We start from the raw sequence: 17,329 nt of genomic DNA, 5'->3' as shown, positions 1-17,329 counted from the left end.
GGACCTGTAGTCCAAAACATCAGCAGGGCGCCAGATTGCCGACACCTGGTCTACATTAAGTGGCAGCAGTTCAGACAGGATTCATAGAGTCATAGAATTGTGGAGTTGGAGGAACCACAAAGATCATCTAGTCCAACCTGCTGCAATGTGCTGGAAAACCGATTAAAGCATCCACATAGAACCAAAGATTCTTTCCTGGCCCCACCTGGAGATGCCGGAGATTGAAGATGGGACCTTCTGTGCGCCAAGCAGGTGCTTTAATGCTGAGCTATGGCCCTTCCCCTCCCCAGACAAGCAGTAGCCCAGGGACCTCTGCTCCTAAAGTGCAACCATCGTGGGAGCCTGCCGGATCCGTTTTACAAGCCATCTAAGGGGCGGCTCAAGCATTAAGGTTGGGACCATAGCTGAGTCAGGCCGTTGGTCCATCTAGCCCAATGTTGTCAAGACGGACTGGCAGCAATGGCTCTCCAAGGTTCCAGGCAGGACTTTTTCCAGCCCTACCTGGGGGCGGGTGGGTAGCTATACGATCTATTAACCCCGTAGTGGCTGCACAGTGGCGCTGCACTGTTTAAATGACTCAGCCGCCCACTCGCAGCCCCATCGGGATTTCCCCCCGCCCTCCACGCAGCTGCGTGTTTTCAAAGTTCCGATCTACGGCGACTTTTACTTTTGCTCCAGGTTATCCAGCGGGCGTTGCAAAAAAGCTCCAATTGGCTACTGAAGATGGTAGAGAGAGAGGCTGAGTCTGTTGTTGTTGTTGTTGATGATGATGATGATGATGGGAAAGCTAGGGAACGCAGGGCAGGGGGCGGTTTTTTCCGACTGGACGGCCCATGCTCCCTCCTGCCTGGTCTGGCTTTATTGATTTAGCCTCATAGCAGCGGTGCTGCAGGCTTTTGAGATGATCTCTTTCCAAAGCGGCATCATATAGACATCCCTTCTGGAGAGGCCAGGGATTGAACCCCGGGCCTTCCGCACGCTCTACCACTGCGCTACACCCACAGGAGTATTTTCAAATGTACACATCTCCTAGGCATGCATTCCAATTGATATATTCAAATGTACACCTTTTTCTTTTGTTTTCCTCTTTGGCACGTTTGTTCTTGTTTTGTTGAAATTTCGCAATAAAAAATCATTACAGAAGAACCAGAGAAGATCCCAGGTGGAACACCACGTTCCGGGCAACGGATTTCCACTCAGGAGATGCCGTTTGGTCCCGGCTGATGAAATGAGCTGCTGATAAGAAGTCGTGTCCTGTGCCGGCAATCCATGCAAGCATCTCCCAGAGCACAAATATTTCTACTTCCCAACAGGACTATTAAATCACCTTTCCCCAACCTGGTGCCTTTCATAGAATCATAGAATAGCAGAGTTGGAAGGGGCCTACAAGGCCACTGAAACCAACCCCCTGCTCAATGCAGGAATCCACCCTAAAGCATCCCTGACAGAGGGTTGTCCAGCTGCCTCTTGAAGGCCTCTAGTGTGAGAGAGCCCACCACCTCCCTAGGTAACTGGTTCCATTGTGGTACTGCTCTAACAGTCAGGAAGTTTTTCCTGATGTCCAACTGGAATCTGGCTTCCTGTAACTTGAGCCTGCTATTCCGTGTCCTGCACTCTGGGAGGATCGAGAAGAGATCCTGGCCCTCCTCTGTGTGACAACCTTTTAAGTATTTGAAGAGTGCTCTCATCTCCCCTCAATCTTCTCTTCTCCAGGCTAAACATGCCCAGTTCTTTCAGTCTCTCTTCTTAGGGCTTTGTTTCCAGACCCCTGATCATCCTGGTTGCCCTCCTCTGAACATGCTCCAGCTTGTCTGCGTCCTTCTTGAATTGTGGAGCCCAGAATTTCAGGTGTCTTGGATGACAACTTCCAGCATCCCGCCACTGGAAATTGGCTAGCTGGGGATGGTGGGAATTATAGCCCAACACATCTGGAGGGCAAGGTTTGAATTGGCCCTCAGACTGAGGCTAGTGCCACATTGCGGGAGAATTCATGCCACACACTAATTCTACACTGCCTCACGTGGATCGCCCGGATGCCCGAGAAAATATGCCCCCACCCCAGAGGTTCTGGTCCGGCAATTGCTCAGAAACAAAAGGAGAGGAGCATCCAAACCAGGTCAGAGAAAGGAGAAAAGGGTTCTCAGGATGCAAATAATCTCTTTTCACGAAGCCTGACGCGTTTCGGCTGGTACTTTATTCAAAGGCCTTCCTCAGGAGACCGTCAGGCGGTCGCATCTGCAGAATTTCCTCGAACGAGATCATTGTCTCCTGTGATAATCTCTGGCGACTGAGATGATCAGTCCCAGGATTTTCTGACCAGCAATGGCTCAGGAAGCACCGGGCCAGCCTGCCTAGCTGGCGTCTTCTCGACACTTCGCCCCACCAGCAGCCATTCCAGCAGGTTGTACGGAGGGAAATGAGAGGGAAAGAGAAGCAAGGCCTGTCCACCGGCCTTGCTGAAAGAATTAATTTCCTCCTCTCTGCCCCCCCCCCCAAAATTCCCTTTTCCTTGCGTGTGGGTGTCATTTTAGATAGAGCCATCTTTTAAAATTGATTTTACGTACGCCGCTTTGGGAGTCTTTTTTGGCTGAGGAGCAGCATAGAAATACTTCAGTAAATAAATAAATAAATAAATAAATAAATAAAATACATGGCCAGGACTGCTGGGGGGGGGGGCGGGCGGGCGGGCGGGCAGGGGCTCGCCAGCCAACGGTGGCTTTTGCAGAAGGAAACCCCGGTGCGAGACGGCTGTGTTTGTCTGGCTGCCAGGGTGGAGGAACGCGCGGCTCTTCAGCGGCTCTCGCAAACACGTAACGAGCCCCCTGGGAGCCCAGCGCCTGTTTGGCACGTCGTGTGGCTTCCTGCGAGCGCGCTCCACGCAGCCCCATCTCCGGTGCTTTCAAAGGGTCTGCTCTTAAAAGGAAACACCTTGGCGGAGCTGTCTGTTAGGGCCACGCCTAGAGACACTTCAAGCCCCACGCCACCGGCCTGTTGGGAGGCTCTGGAGAACCATGCCCCCCACCCCCACGGAAGGACGCCAAAAGACCACGCTGCCGCCAGAGGCATATGGGAGAAGCCGAACCGCTGCCCAGGGTTTCCTACTCTTTCTTGCCTCAAGACACAAGGGATCAGTCCTCCGTCCCTGGGGCTGGTCCCATTTTAAGACAGGACGTCTTTTGTCTGGGGGATCAAAACACACCTCCCATCAGCCACGGCACGCTTCCGTTGGCGAGGTAGGCAGCAGGGAGGATTGAGAGCTGGAAGGTCCCAAGTTCAAATCTCACCTTGGGTAAGCCACACACGCCCCGCCTCTGCTCTCTCCCTCTTCCGTTTGGGCATCTGGCACCCATGTGACATAGGAGCATCAGCTGCCAGGCAATTGACAGGGGCGGCTGTCCGTATGCACAGAAAGCCACAGGGTGGGTGCGGGGTGGCGCTGTGGCGATTATACAACACAGCAGCCACCCCGGGGCTTTCCTGCGAAGCTGTAGAGAGAAAAAGTCGGGGGACTCGACCCAACTTTTTTCTCTGGAGCGAGGCAAGTACGGCGCACCCACCGCCTATCCTCCTCCAGAGTCGCAGGGCAGACGTGGATGGGTGGAGGGTAGGGGGTGGGCCCAGCGAGTCTCCACCGGAAAGCCCACGCTGCCTCCATGGATCCAAACTACTACTATGTGCTGGTGCGGACCAGGGCTTGGCCACACGCAGCCTGTGAGCCACACGCAACCTCTATCTTTGTAGAGGGGGAGGCAGCTCCTGGCAAAGTGGCCACACAAGGAGCAATTCTGCATGGAAAAAGGGGGGCGTAACCCCGCAGATTCCTGAGAAACGCACGCTGTTATTGCGTCCAGTGCTTCCGTGGCCTGGTTTATTGGTTGCTGCATTAGGGGCCAAGAAATTGGCCTGCCAAGAATGGCTGCTTCGACAGATGTTTCCTAGGAATAGTAGCCTGCATCCCCCACAGGCCCTGAGGGGGAACATTCTCGGCTAGTCAGAGCGAGTGGAGAGTAGTGGTCCAGTCGCAGGGGTCCCCAAATTTTGGGGTGGGTGGCCACTTTGCACTGATGGGCACATTTGGAATTTTGAGTGTCATGGGCGCTCTCACAAAATGGCTGCCACGGGGGAGGGGCTTGTCCATTCATAAATTGGCTGCCACGGTGGGCATGGCTGGCCGCCAGACACTCATTTCTCAGAAGGCAAAGTGGGGAGACTGACAGAAAAGTAAACCTAAGCACAAGGCAGAGGTGGGGTTGGAACACCAAAGCACACCCGTCTCTTTGCCCAGCAGTGGCAGCGAATCTGTGGCTGCATCATATAACCGATGCAGCACTGATTCGGAGCCACCGCGGGGCAAAGATGACGTCTAGACAGCCCCCTGGTTAGTACCTGTAACACCCAGGTGAACAGTTTGAGGAAGTAATTTAAACGTTTCTCTGGTTTTTAACTAGTACATGGACCTGGCTGTGCACGGCTTGCAATAGTCCTTAGTGGAATGCAGCAAAGCCGTCAAGCCAACGCACACAGCTGTCCGAACTGGACACAAGGTGCCTGCCCCGTCTGAGTGAAGCCACAACTGTTGACACCCTGAGGCACGGCCCCAGCCCTACAGCGTCCCCAGGGAGGGGTCTGCCAACTCTGTGCCCCTGACGGAGAGGGGAGACACCACATAACTCCGACGCTCAGCCTCCTCCTCCTCCCTGGCTTCAACCACATGGACACATTTAAACTAGTCAAAATTAATCAATGCTTCTTCTCCCCCCCCCCCCACTATGCACGCCAGGTATCAGGGGTCTAGGTTTCACGATATTGGTGCTACGGTGCTCACGCACAGACACACACACAGACCCTTCTATGATTATAGATGCGGGGTTTTTACGATGGTTTTGGACTGAAGCTGAAAAGCTCCCTGTTGGACTAGCCCAGTTTTTTTTCTTACTGGTGGGCAGGAGAGAGAAACCTGGCAAACTCCAGCAAGCTACCGCCTGCAGCGATCCCCTGCCTTTTCTGAAATGCCCCCCACCAACTCTCCTTCTATCTAGATCACACGCCCCCCCCCTTTCGAAGAAGGACAAGGACAAGGAGGCGGCAGCGGCAGTGAGCAGGGGAGCTGGAAGGCTTCCCTTCCCCACTGTGCAGCTGACGAACGCCAAGTCCCCCCCCACGCGTTCCCCCCCCCCCGGAAGCCAGAGCTCCAGTCGAAATTTCCTCGAACTGGAGCAGAGCCCTCGGGGGCGTGGGAGGTCGCTGCAGCAGCGTGGGGCTCGGAGAAGTCACACAGGAGTCACGGAGGGCGGGTTCTGCTTTGGCAACCGTGCCCTGGGCTGTGCTTGACGGGTTCCCCTGGAGCGAGCCAGGCTGCAATGGAAACTTGGGCTCTAGTGCGTCTCCTGCAGCCCACTCCAGCTGGTGGGCGGCAGAAACAGGAGCCTTGCACAAGACGGCTTGCTTCGTTCAAGGCTGGGCCGCGGAGGGCCGTCCAAAGCCTGTTCATACAAGTCCATGTTGTCCAACTGCTGCACAACGAGCCTGTGATGCCAGTGGGGCGGTGAATCCGCTCCGGGTTTCAGTCTGAACTCTAAAGGAGCTCTCCAAGGTGCCACCCTGGAGAGCTCCTTTAGAGTTCAGACTGGTTCTGACTGAAACCCGGAGCGGATTCACCGCCCCACTGGCATCGGCCTCCACTGCTCCCACGGCCACCCAGATGCCTCTGTGAAGCCCTCCGGGAGAGGCACCACCCTCTCTTGTTTTTGGCCCCAGCAGCTGGTCCTGAGACACAGATTGCCTCTGAAGCTGGACGGTGCACTCAGCCATCATGACTAGCGGCCAAGGATGAAGGCCTCCTCCTGCTCCATCATGCATTTCTAAAATCCCCTTTGTAACCCATCTCCACTAGCCACCACTGCTGTGTCTCGGAGCAAGCAATTCCATAGGTCAGGGGTGCAGGATGTTTAGCTCAGGAGCCAAATCTCGGTGTCCCAATACAGCCACATCCGCAATTCTCCAAATGTGGGGTGGTTTCCAACTTCGGTGCATTCCACCCCCCACCCCACCCCCATTCTAAAAGGTTGAGATGCTTCTCCTTAGTTACTGGCAGAAAGAGCTTTAATAAGCTAAAACATGCTGGTACCTTGGCCCCTCCCCCTTTTCCTTTGGCCACGCCCATCGCTGGACCGTGGGCCCTGAGAGCTTCCCTGAAACAGAATTCAGTCCTTGGGCTGAAAGAGATTCAACTTCCTTGCCATAGGTTAACTATGCACGGTCTGAAGTTCTTACTTTTTGTCTGTTCTAAATTAGGGTGACCATACGGAAAGGAGGACAGGGGGCTCGTATATCTTTAACAGTTGTTTGGAAAAGGGAATGTCAGCGGGTGTCATTTGTGGGCATGCAGCACCTGGTGAAATGCCCTCTTCATCACAACAGTTCAAATCTGCAGGAGTATAGCTAGAGTGACTAGATTCAAAAGAGGGCAGGGCTGCAAATGCACGAACCAGCGGATCATGGCTGCACCTGGTGGCAATTTCTGCGATCGCAGTAAGAAGCCGTTACGACAGCAGAAATTGCTGGCAACAACAACAACAACAATAATAATAATAATAATAATAATAATAATTTTATTTATTCATTTATTTATTACCCACTTCTCCCTCTGGATTGAGACGGGTAAGAACATTAGATTTGTTATTGTTTATTCGTTCAGTCGTTTCCGACTCTTCGTGACTTCATGGACCAGCCCACGCCAGAGCTTTCTGTCGGCCGTTGCCACCCCCAGCTCCCCCAAGGTCAAGTCTGTCACCTCCAGAATGTCATCCCTCCATCTTGCCCTTGGTCGGCCCCTCTTCCTTTTGCCTTCCACTTTCCCTAGCATCAGCCTCTTCTCCAGGGTGTCCTGTCTTCTCATTATGTGGCCAAAGTACTTCAGTTTTGCCTTTAATACCATTCCCTCAAGTGAGCAATCTGGCTTTATTTCCTGGAGTATGGCCTGGTTTGATCTTTTTGCAGTCCAAGGCACTACAAACACCATAAAATACCACAAACTATATCCATGATCCGTGGGTTCCAACAGGACATCTGCTTGCAGTGGGTCTTGAACTAACACCATCCCCATCCCCCGTCTCCGCAACCACCAATTATTTGATGGTTTCCTGGCTTTTTGTGCCCTTCCTCCCAATTCTAAAAGGTTGAGGCGCCTCCCCTAAGATAGGGTGACCATATGAAAAGGAGGACAGGGCTCCTGTATCTTTAACAGTTGTATTGAAAAGGTTATTTCAGCAGGTGTCATTTGTATGCATGCAGCACCTGGTGAAATTCCCTCTTCATCACAACAGTTCAAAGCTGCAGGAGCTATGCCAGAGTGATCAGATACAAAGGGGGCAGGGCTCCTGCAGCTTTAACTGTTGTGATGAAGAGAGAATTTCACCAGGGGCTGCATGCCTACAAATGCACCTGTTGGAATTCTTTTTTCTATGCAACTGTTAAAGATACAGGAGCCCTGTCCTCCTTTCCATATGGTCACTCTACTCACCAGTCACATGTCTGGTGTGAAGGAGCCCTCAAGCTGTAACCCACTGGAGTCAGAAAGGCTTCCACCTCTCTCCAATATTTCCCCCCACTGCCCTCCTCCTCTGGGGCTCAGAATCGAACGTAATTAATGCATAGATGTTCCCCGCTACCCTAATGTCCTTCTAGAAAACTACAACTTCTGGATAAATAGTTGAGGCCGCTGAGGAGGTGGTGCTAACATGGACCAAGGAGGGGCAGGGATGCAGAAGAGCTTTATTTGTTTCACATTTTAATATGCACTGACCTCATTTGCACTAATATGTGAACGGGAATGCAATTACCCTTCCGCTTATGAACATCTCCAAATTTTTCGCAGCAGCTCACGGACTGACAAACACATACGAAAATGTGTATGTTACAGGGAAGGCATGCAAAAAGGGAAAACTGCCTTCAAAAAAATACATATATTTGGGGGAACTGTGTGCAGTTGCATACCAAAAGAACACTCATTTCTGCCTTCTCAAACATGTGTACATTTTTCGTGCCAACTTTTAAAAATAAACATTTGCAACCTTGATGCAAAAACAGAAAAAGTGCCGGGAAAAAATGTGAATATTATAGAACAGCCTTCCAGATGTATTGGACTACAATTCCCAGTATTCCCAGCTAGCCATGGCTGGCTGGGGGATGGTAGGAGTTGTAGACCAAAACACAACTTGTCACACAGAGGAGGGCCAGGATCTCTTCTCGATCCTCCCAGAGTGCAGGACACGGAATAACGGGCTCAAGTTACAGGAAGCCAGATTCTGGCTGGACATCAGGAAAAACTTCCTGACTGTTAGAGCAGTACGACAATGGAACCAGTTACCTAGGGAGGTTGTGGGCTCTCCCACACTAGAGGCCTTCAAGAGGCAGCTGGACAACCATCTGTCTGGGATGCTTTAGGGTGGATTCCTGCACTGAGCAGGGGGTTGGACTCGATGGCCTTGTAGGCCCCTTCCAACTCTGCTATTCTATGATTCTATGATTCTAGGATATCTGGAAGAAGCCATGTTGGGGAAAGTTGTTATAGAGAGTGAAAGTGACAGAAGGCCTGTTCACACAATCACAGTGAGGGAAATAAACCACGGTCACTCATTTCCTCCACCGTGCATGCTTGTAGCCCTGTGCTGACTGGATTTCATTCATTATCTCACTGGTCTGGCTTGCTGTGTCATCTGAACCCAGGCAGTACGGCTTGTTTGGGATGGTCAGCAACTCTCAAATACCCCCAACAACAGACCATGGGTTTTTTGAGGGTTGCTGTCCCATTAAACATGCCGTGCTGCCCAGGTTCAGTCAATGCAGCAAACCGTGCCAACGAGGGAAATCCGACTGGTGCATTACACCAGTACGTGTGGCAGGCCGAACAAGCCACCAATGGTTTGTTAACCACGCCGCGATCATGCGAACACAGTCAGATAAGTCCCTCCCTAAGGTGAGGGAGATTGACCCCTGTCTTGCTGGACTGTTGCAAGGCAGCGGCCTCCTGGCTTCTCAGCACACCGCCCTCACTGGCTGCTACTACTAAGATGCCCACCCCTTGGAGGCCCGACTGGCACCAACGCTGATTTTATTCCAGCGCCAAGTGAAAACGTGGCTTTTTAACAAAGCTTTTAATGGTTGAATCCACCAGGCACATGGTTTTAACTGTTTTAGTAATTTTACTGCTTTTAAATGATATATTGTTTTTAACTTGGTTTGTGGTTTAATTTGTTTTTAGCTGGGTATATTTGCTGTTTTTATACGGTATGCTTTTATCTGTACGCCGCCCTGAGATCTTATTGATATAGGGTGGGATATAAATGTTTTAAATAAATAAATAAATGATGATGATGATGACCACGATGATGATGACGATGATGGTCCCAATGATCCAAAGTCATCCCAGCCCTAGTTCAACACTAGTGGAGGCTGGTGGCTCTGATGTCGGTAGGGTGGTGAATCCACTCTGAGGTTCAATCAGAACCGAATTCTAAAGGAGCCCTCCATGGTGCTCTGCACCAGCCTCCAATGTTCAGTGCTCTAACCTAGACTAGCCGTGCTGGCTGGGGATAACGGAAGGTGTAACCCAACTCACTGGCAGGTAGCGGATTGGAAAAGGCTGCTCTAACTACTACTCACGCTGGCTCTAGTACAGCATGGCAAGGCTCCCTTCCTCAGTGCATCTGGGGCCATTTACTCAGCAGGCAGCTTCTTGACGAACGCTTGAACTTCCTTTGAGGTTTCAGTTGAGCAGGTGGCGTACGGGAGAGGGGCAAGCAGAGGAGTACGGCCCACGTAGATTGCTAAAACAGCATTTCAGAGGCCCGCCCTGTAGGGCTGTCGCAACTGATGCCCTGGCGTACGGGAGGGGGCTCAAGGCCTTGTCTATGACCCGCGGGTTTCTAGCAACAAAGATCTGAGCCGCAACAAAGCAGGTGGTTCTCCTGACAACACCCGCCTTTATTCTCTCACCCCTGTGAACATGGAAATGAAAGGAAAAAGGAAGTACAGAACAGGGATGTTTAAAGCAGGGATGTAAAACCCCAAGCCTGGGGTCCCAATCCGGCCCTCCTGGGTTTGACAGAAGGCCACGCCCACTTCCCAAATCCTCTCCCCCTTTCCCAGAAAGCCAATAATTTTGCGCTTTATTTATTTATTTCTTTATTATTTATTTATTACATTTTTATACCGCCCGATAGCCAAAGCTGTCTGGGCGGTTTCCTGACTTTTGTGCATCCCGCCCCCCCACCTGCATCTGAATTCTAAACAGTTAAAGGGCCTCTCCTAAGACTCGCTGCTGGCAGGATGAGCTTTAAGTAGGGTGATCCTAAGGAAAGGAAGACAGCCCCCCCCTATCTTTAACAGTTGTATAAGAAAGGGAATTTCAGCAGGTATCATTATTATATATGCAGCACTTGGTGAAATTGCTTCTTCATCACAACCATTAAAGCTGCAGGAGCCTGACCCTCTTGAACAGATACAAAAGAGGGCAGGGCTCCTGCAGCTTTAACTGTTGAGATGAAGAGGGAACTTTATCAGGCTCTGCACACATAACAATGACACCTGCTGAAATTCCCTTTTCTGTGCAACTGTTAAAGGTACAGGAGCCCCCTGTCTGCCTTTCCACAGGATCACCCTAATTTTAAAAAAAGCAAACTGGTATTTGGGGCATTTTGGCACGGCGTCTTTTGGCTTTCGCCCCCACCCTCTGCTGGAACGTGCTGCCAAGACTTCTCTGAATTCTGCCCTAAGTTTGAAAGGGGTTCAAGACCTCTGTTTTAAAGCTTCTGTGGAATAAGAAACTTCACATACACAGAAATTCAGATCTCACAGGCATGGGCCCCAACACAACTCATATCTTGGGCTACGCCTTGCAGTAGCAAATGAGGAGTGGGGAGAAATGCAATAGCTGGGACTGCCCGGGTCACCTTTCCTCTCGCTTCGAGACTCACTGGAATACTGTAGCAGTGGGACATTAAACAGAAATGCAGCCATCAATGGAGCAATTCTCTCCAACGTTCAAGGCAGCTTAACAATGGCCGTAAATCTTATTGAAACCCTAAGGGGTAGGCAGAGTTTTTTTTTTCAAAGTTCCCAATCTGTTGGCCCAGAACAGACCCATCTTCCAATCCGTCCCGGAGACTCTGTTCAAACCGCATGGTGGCTCCGGCTGGTAGCTCCGATATTAGTGGGGCACCTTAGATAGTGCCTTTAGATTTCTGACTGGTTCTGGTTGAACCCGGAGCGGATTCACCACCCCACTGACCTCAGAGCCAGCAGCCTCCACTGGTTGTCGATATGACAGATGGGAGACCTGAATGACCTGTAATCAGGAACATTTTGCAAGGCTGGCCTGGGCAGACGCTTGGACAATGCTAGGGTGACCATATGGAAAGGAGGACAGGGCTCTGTATCTTTAACCGTCGAATTTTAGCAGGTGTCATTTGTATGCCTGCAGCACCTGATAAAATCCCCTCTTCATTGCAACAGTTAAAGCTGCAGGAGCCCTGCCCTCTTTTGTATCTGGTCAAGAGGGCCGGGCTCCTGTCGTTTGAACTGTTATGATGAACAGGAAATTTCACTAGGTGCTGCATGCATGCAAATGACTCCTGCTGAAATTCCCTTTTCTATACTATGGTTAAAGATACAGGAACCCTGTCCTCCTTTTCATACGGTCACCCTACACAAATCCACCGAACCCAGGTACCTCAGGCCTAACAACTTCCGCCCTTTTGAAATCCACTCCCAGCCCCTCTGCAGCCTTCAAAGAGCTGTTCTTGTAACAATATCCCCTACAATCTAATTAAAACAATTATAATCTTGTATAGAGAAGGTGGATTTAAAAGTAGCCTTCCCCTACTTGATGCCTTCCAGCTGGGTTGGGCTACAACTGCCATCATCCCCAGATGATGGCAGTTGTAGCCCAACCCATCTGGAGGGCTCCAGGATGGGGCAGTCCGGTTTAACGTAATTTTCAATAAAGGTTTGTTCCGAGCGTAAAACAATGGATTTCCTTTGCGCGTAACCTAAACGTCTCTAGCATGGAGTCCGATCAAGCTTGCCAACGAAAGCTGGCTTGGAAAGAGAAAGGGAGGGGTTTTCTCCCTTGCTTCCAGGGCCCCTGTTCCAAGCAAGGGCAGCAGAGAGGCCCATGGGAGACACACCTTAGGAGAGAGAGATTGAGAGAGAAAGAGATTGAGAGAGAGATTGAGAGAGAGAGAGAGAGAGAGAGAGAAAGAGAGAGAGAGAGAGAGGCTGCTTTGGAGTCGGGCTGGCTCTGTCAGCCTTGGTCCTGCCCCTCTGGGCCAGAGGTGCTCAACCAGAATGCGGACACAACGTGACTCTGCACCTGAGAAGTCCAGACAGAACAAAAATAAATAAATAAAAACCCCAACGGAGAGGTCCAGACAGAATGAGGAAAATCTCAGCGCGTACATCCAACCGTCTTCGTCTCCTTTTTCTCTTCTTCCTCCGCCCTTAACCCAGCTTCTTCTAAAGGCCCAGGGCAAAAGGAGCCAAATTATTCAAAACGTGCCTGAAACAAACGCCCAAAACCAGTACATTGAAAGCACCTACGACCGACCGATGCAACAAAACCGCTGAGCCTGCCAGCGCGTCCACCTCCGCCACCAGAACCCTGCCGAGATGAAAGGTCTCCCTCTGCCTGTGTTGGAAGCTCAAGCTCAGAGGAGTCCCCAGGGAAGGGAGTTGCCACAGAAACAGCCAAAAGAGGGTACCACAAACCGACCCTGCAGCAGGAAGGGTTCATTCATGCTACACTAACGTATATAAAGAATCTCTAATACACACACACACACAGCGGTATTTTTTTGTTTCCTGCACGTCAGGATCTATAACCAGCTTGCATCCTGGAAGGAAATCCTCGCAGCTGAAAATGCAAAGCCCCCCCCCCCCCGACACCGGGGTCATTAACTCCCGGGATGCCACATCCTGCACAGCAACGCCAAAAAAACGGCCCGCAACAAGCACCTCTGCCGGCCCGACATCCACAGCACCCGGGCACAGCCGGCAGGAATGACGGTCCGTTCGGAAGCGATGCCAAGCCAAACAGGCAGGGGAAGGGAGAGGAGGACTGGAGAAAGAGACGCTCCAGCGAGATTTCGTTCGTGTGCCTCTCCCCCCAACCCCGGCTCACAAAAGGCACGGGGGTTTTCCGCAGTTCGCACCTGCTCACATCTCCACAAAGCCTCCACGCGCAAAGGCGGCACCCGCCTGGCACTCACCCCCAGTTTCCTGCTCTTCATTTTCACGTATCCCTGTTTGACGATGTCGTTGAAATTCGTAGCCATGGCTCAGCCGCTGCGCCAGCCAGGATCCACCGCTACAGAGCCCAGAGGCTCTCGATGGTCCTCCGCCCGCCTCCTCGAGGGCACCGCTGCTGCCGCCGCGACAGTCCCTCCTCCGCCCTCCGCTGAGGCCGTTCACCTGTCTTCAGACTTCTGCCGGCACGCCCGCTGCTTTGCTTCCCCACTTCCTCAGCATTGCAATAGCCAGCGCTCCGGCTGCTTCCTCTTGTCCGCTAGAAAATAAAAATGACAGATAGATGAGAGACTGTGGCATCTTTCTCTTGCTCCAGCCCCCCCACCCCCAGTCCACTCCTCCCTCCCTCCCTCCCTCCCGTCTTTCCCCACTCCCGACGAAACCATTCACGAGAATCCAAGCTGGCTCATACGGGAGTCGGGGGTGGAAAAATGGAACAGCCCAGCTTTTAACCCACCAGACGCTTTAATTCATACATCCATAAGAAGATGCTTCCGCCAGGCTTAAGGAGCAGAAAGATCGCGGGTTCCTTCCTCCCCGTTTTTTCTTTTTCTTTTAAAGCCTCCTTTCAAACGGTAGCCTTCAAAGGGACTCTTTCACTTGCCTTTCTGTTCCTAATTCTGCCTGGCTAGTAAAACATCTGACCTCCTTCCAGGCCTTGAAAGGTGAGGATGGTAGATCAGCAGGAGAAACATTTACAGAACACCCTTAGCTCCGGAGCGTGTTATCGGTAGACCTGTCTCATATACAGTTACTTCAGATCAGCCTTCCCCAACTCGGTGCCCTCCAGAGGTGTTAGACTGCAATTCCCATAATTCCAAGCCAATGGTCATGCTGGCTAGGAATGATGGGAGCTGCAGTCCAACACCTCTGGAGGGCACCAGGTGGGGGAAAGGCTGCTTTAGATCAACAAATTTATTTATTTATTTATTCATTATCTGGCCTTTCTGCCAACAGAATGGTGCTCCCAGCAGCTAATCATAAAAAATCCACGAAATAAATGTAATTATAATGTAACAAATAAATTACAAAAACAACGACAAAAGAAATAAGCAGCACCAAACCACTGAAATCCTATTCAGCAATGAATAAATAACCCTAATTAATAACCCTAAATATAATAACAACCCTAAAGCCCGCCTGAAGACACCTTTCACATGCTTTAATTTCTCTAAAGGGAAATTTAAAATGTTAAGCGAAAGTTCGTGGCTCTTTCCACATTGTTTCTGCGCGTCGTGTGCTCATCTTTTAAAGCTTCCCTGGGCCCCCAAAACCTCTATTCGCACCACACCTCAAATTGCACAAAACAATCACATCTACACCTGCCCTCCGGATGTGGCTACCATGTCCCTGGGCCTGACTGGCTGGGGATGATGGAAGGCGTAATCCAACACAACTGGTGGGCAGCAGCTGGCGTAATTACAGCTTCTCAATTTGAAAGAGGGTGCTGTTCCATTCAGGGCTGTCAGCAGCGAGAGGAGGGCAAGATTTACATTATAGACCACATAATTGTCCCTTTCTGGCCGCGTAATGCAACCCCGTTACTATTGCGTAAGAGAAGCAGGAAGCAAAGCCCTAGTAAGGCAACGAGATTTCCCCTTTATCTAAAGAACCGCCATTTCATCCTAGCACTCTGGCCCTGTTCAGGAGAAGGCACGAGGGCTCAAAGAGGGTACTGAGATGGGGCTGTGCAAACTGCTCCTGCCCCCCAAACTCCGGGCACACCAGCACCCCTCTTTACAGTTTGGATCCTGCCAGGTTGAACTGGCAGGGTTTGAAAGGGAGTTCTACCTGCATTGGCAAATAGATTGGGAATCTTCTTGCCCTCCCCCTGCTGAAAGATGATATTATTATTATTATTATTATTACATTTACAATTCAAACATATAAAAATAAATTACAAAAGTTAATATAGAATTAAACCTTCAGTAAAATTAAAAACATGTAATTTTTTTAAAAAAAAACCTGTAACAGATTAAAGGGGGGATGGAATCCAAAATATTAACACAGGTCTAGAGTAGTTCCAAAAGCCTGCTGGAACAAAAAAGTTTTTGCCTGCCTCTGAAACTATAGCACAGAGGGAGCCAGTCTAGCTCCCCTGGGAAGGGAGCTCCAGAGCCTTGGAGCAGCCACGGAGAAGGCCCTCTCCCGCGTACCCATTAGGCGTGCCTGGGATGGTGGTGGGACTGAGAGGAAGGCCTCTCCAGAAGATCTCAAAGCACGGGCAGGCTCATATGGGAGATTACAGTCTTTCAGATAACCTGGACCCGAGCCGTAGAGGGCTTTATGGGTAATAACCAGCACTTTGAATTGTGCCCGGAAACAGACTGGAAGCCAGTGTAGCTGTTTTAACAGGGGAGTTGTGTGCTCCCTGTAACCAGCCCCGGTCAACACTCTGGCTGCAGCTCTTTGAACCAGCTGGAGTTTCCGAACACTCTTCAAAGGCAGCCCCACGTAGAGCGCGTTACAGTATTCCAATCGGGATGTAACTAAAGCATGTGTCACCATGGCCAAGTCCGACATCTCTAGGAACGGGCGCAGCTGGCGCACTAGCTTTAACTGTGCAAATGCACTTCTGGCCACCGCCGAAACCTGGGCATCCAGGCTCAGGGCTGAATCCAGAAGTACATCCAAGCTGCAGACCTGTGTCTTCAGGGGGAGTGTAACCCCATCCAGCACCAGCTGAATCCCTATTCCCTGATCCGCCTTTCGACTGACCAAGAGCACCTCTGTCTTATCTGGATGAAGCTTCCATTTGTTCGTCCTCATCCAAGCCATCACTGCCAGCAGACACCGGTTTAGCAAAGAAACCGCTTCCTTGGAATTGGGTGGAAAGGAGTAGTAGGGTTAAAGATAAAGCCCAACCGAAGCTCCCCCCCCCCCCATGCCAAGAGCCTTTCCCCATTTCCGTACTGCTCAGCCTCGAGCTGCATCGGCAGCTAAGCCCTGGATGACGGCCCATCGCCTGGCAGGAAACTCACAGGCCTCTCCAGCTTGCTGAGTCTGCACCCCCTTCCGCCGGGAAGCGCATCACGTCGGCCCCCGTGAGGATTCCAGTCTGATAAGCATCCAAACACCGCTGTGCACTCCAAAAGGCAGGGCTTTGCACTCACACGCCCCAATGATGATCCTGGATGCTTGCCCCGGCTGCCGGGATTTTATTGCCGGCTCTGGTCTAGGATGCCGTAGGCGGAACTGGGGGATTAATTATGCTCACTGCCTGATCGATGTCTCCCTCTCTGCATCCAGCCCCCCAGCCACACACACACACAGCTCAGAATGGGCAAAGTGGCCCATTTCTCGTTCATCCTAATAGCAACCCCGTAAGGGAGATTACCTGGCCGGCCTTCATAAAGCCTGCAGGTTCGTAATGGGAAACAGTAATGTGCCACCCGTTATGGCCACCAATTTGGATGGCTTTAAGCTGGCTAAATAAATTCATGGGGAAGACAATCAATGGTTCTAGCACTGATGGCTAAGTGCTACCTCCAGTATGCCTGTATACACCAGTTGCTGGGGAACATGGGTGGGAGGGTGCTGTTGCACCATGTCCTCCTTGTTCATCCCTGGTCGACGGCTGGTTGCCCACTGTGTGAACAGAGTGCTGGACTAGATGGACCCTTGGTCTGATCCAGCATCAGGGCTCTTCTGCTGTTCACCAGCAGAGTCCGTGGATGAGCTGAGCTATCTCCATTTCCTCACTGGGCCCCATGGGCCATAAGAGGACCTGGGAATCCTTTGTGCCAATCTCTTCTCAGCCCTGAAGCAGCCACTCTGTGGCCTTAGGGAAGCCACTCCGGACATATTCAAAAGCAAAGGTGATCGGGTCCAGGTGATAAAACCCCAGAATCCACAGCTGGGGAATACCTTTATCACAGAGTGCAGAACCAGTGGATTGGGACCCCTGACCTGTCTGGGCACCCAATCCACCACCACCCCACCACTGCCAGGGTTCTCGAGATGGCCACACCCCTTCCTCCTGGCCCCTCCTCCTTTCCTCCGATTGCTGATCATTTGGGTTTTC

At 51.3% G+C, this 17,329-nt stretch overlaps 2 protein-coding genes across 4 annotated transcripts in view; one reads left to right on the top strand and one right to left on the bottom strand.

Annotated features, from left to right (window-relative positions):
* The window catches only part of DOK4 (docking protein 4), a 30,690-nt gene extending 17,303 nt beyond the window's left edge, over window positions 1-13,387 (bottom strand). For both annotated transcript variants that reach the window (XM_063141363.1, XM_063141364.1), the window contains exon 1: window positions 13,269-13,387. In XM_063141363.1, coding sequence (XP_062997433.1) covers window positions 13,269-13,334 — 66 coding nt within the window. In that variant the 5' untranslated portion in view covers window positions 13,335-13,387. The remainder of the gene's footprint in view (window positions 1-13,268) is intronic.
* TMEM170A (transmembrane protein 170A) overlaps window positions 1-17,329 on the top strand; it is a 382,399-nt gene that overhangs the window by 104,337 nt on the left and 260,733 nt on the right. The window lies entirely within an intron of this gene.

Source organism: Elgaria multicarinata, chromosome 14 (genome assembly GCF_023053635.1).
Source record: "Elgaria multicarinata webbii isolate HBS135686 ecotype San Diego chromosome 14, rElgMul1.1.pri, whole genome shotgun sequence".
Taxonomy (NCBI): domain Eukaryota; kingdom Metazoa; phylum Chordata; class Lepidosauria; order Squamata; family Anguidae; genus Elgaria; species Elgaria multicarinata.
Note: the sequence above shows the minus strand (reverse complement) of the source record. Positions and strands in the feature narration are given on the sequence as shown.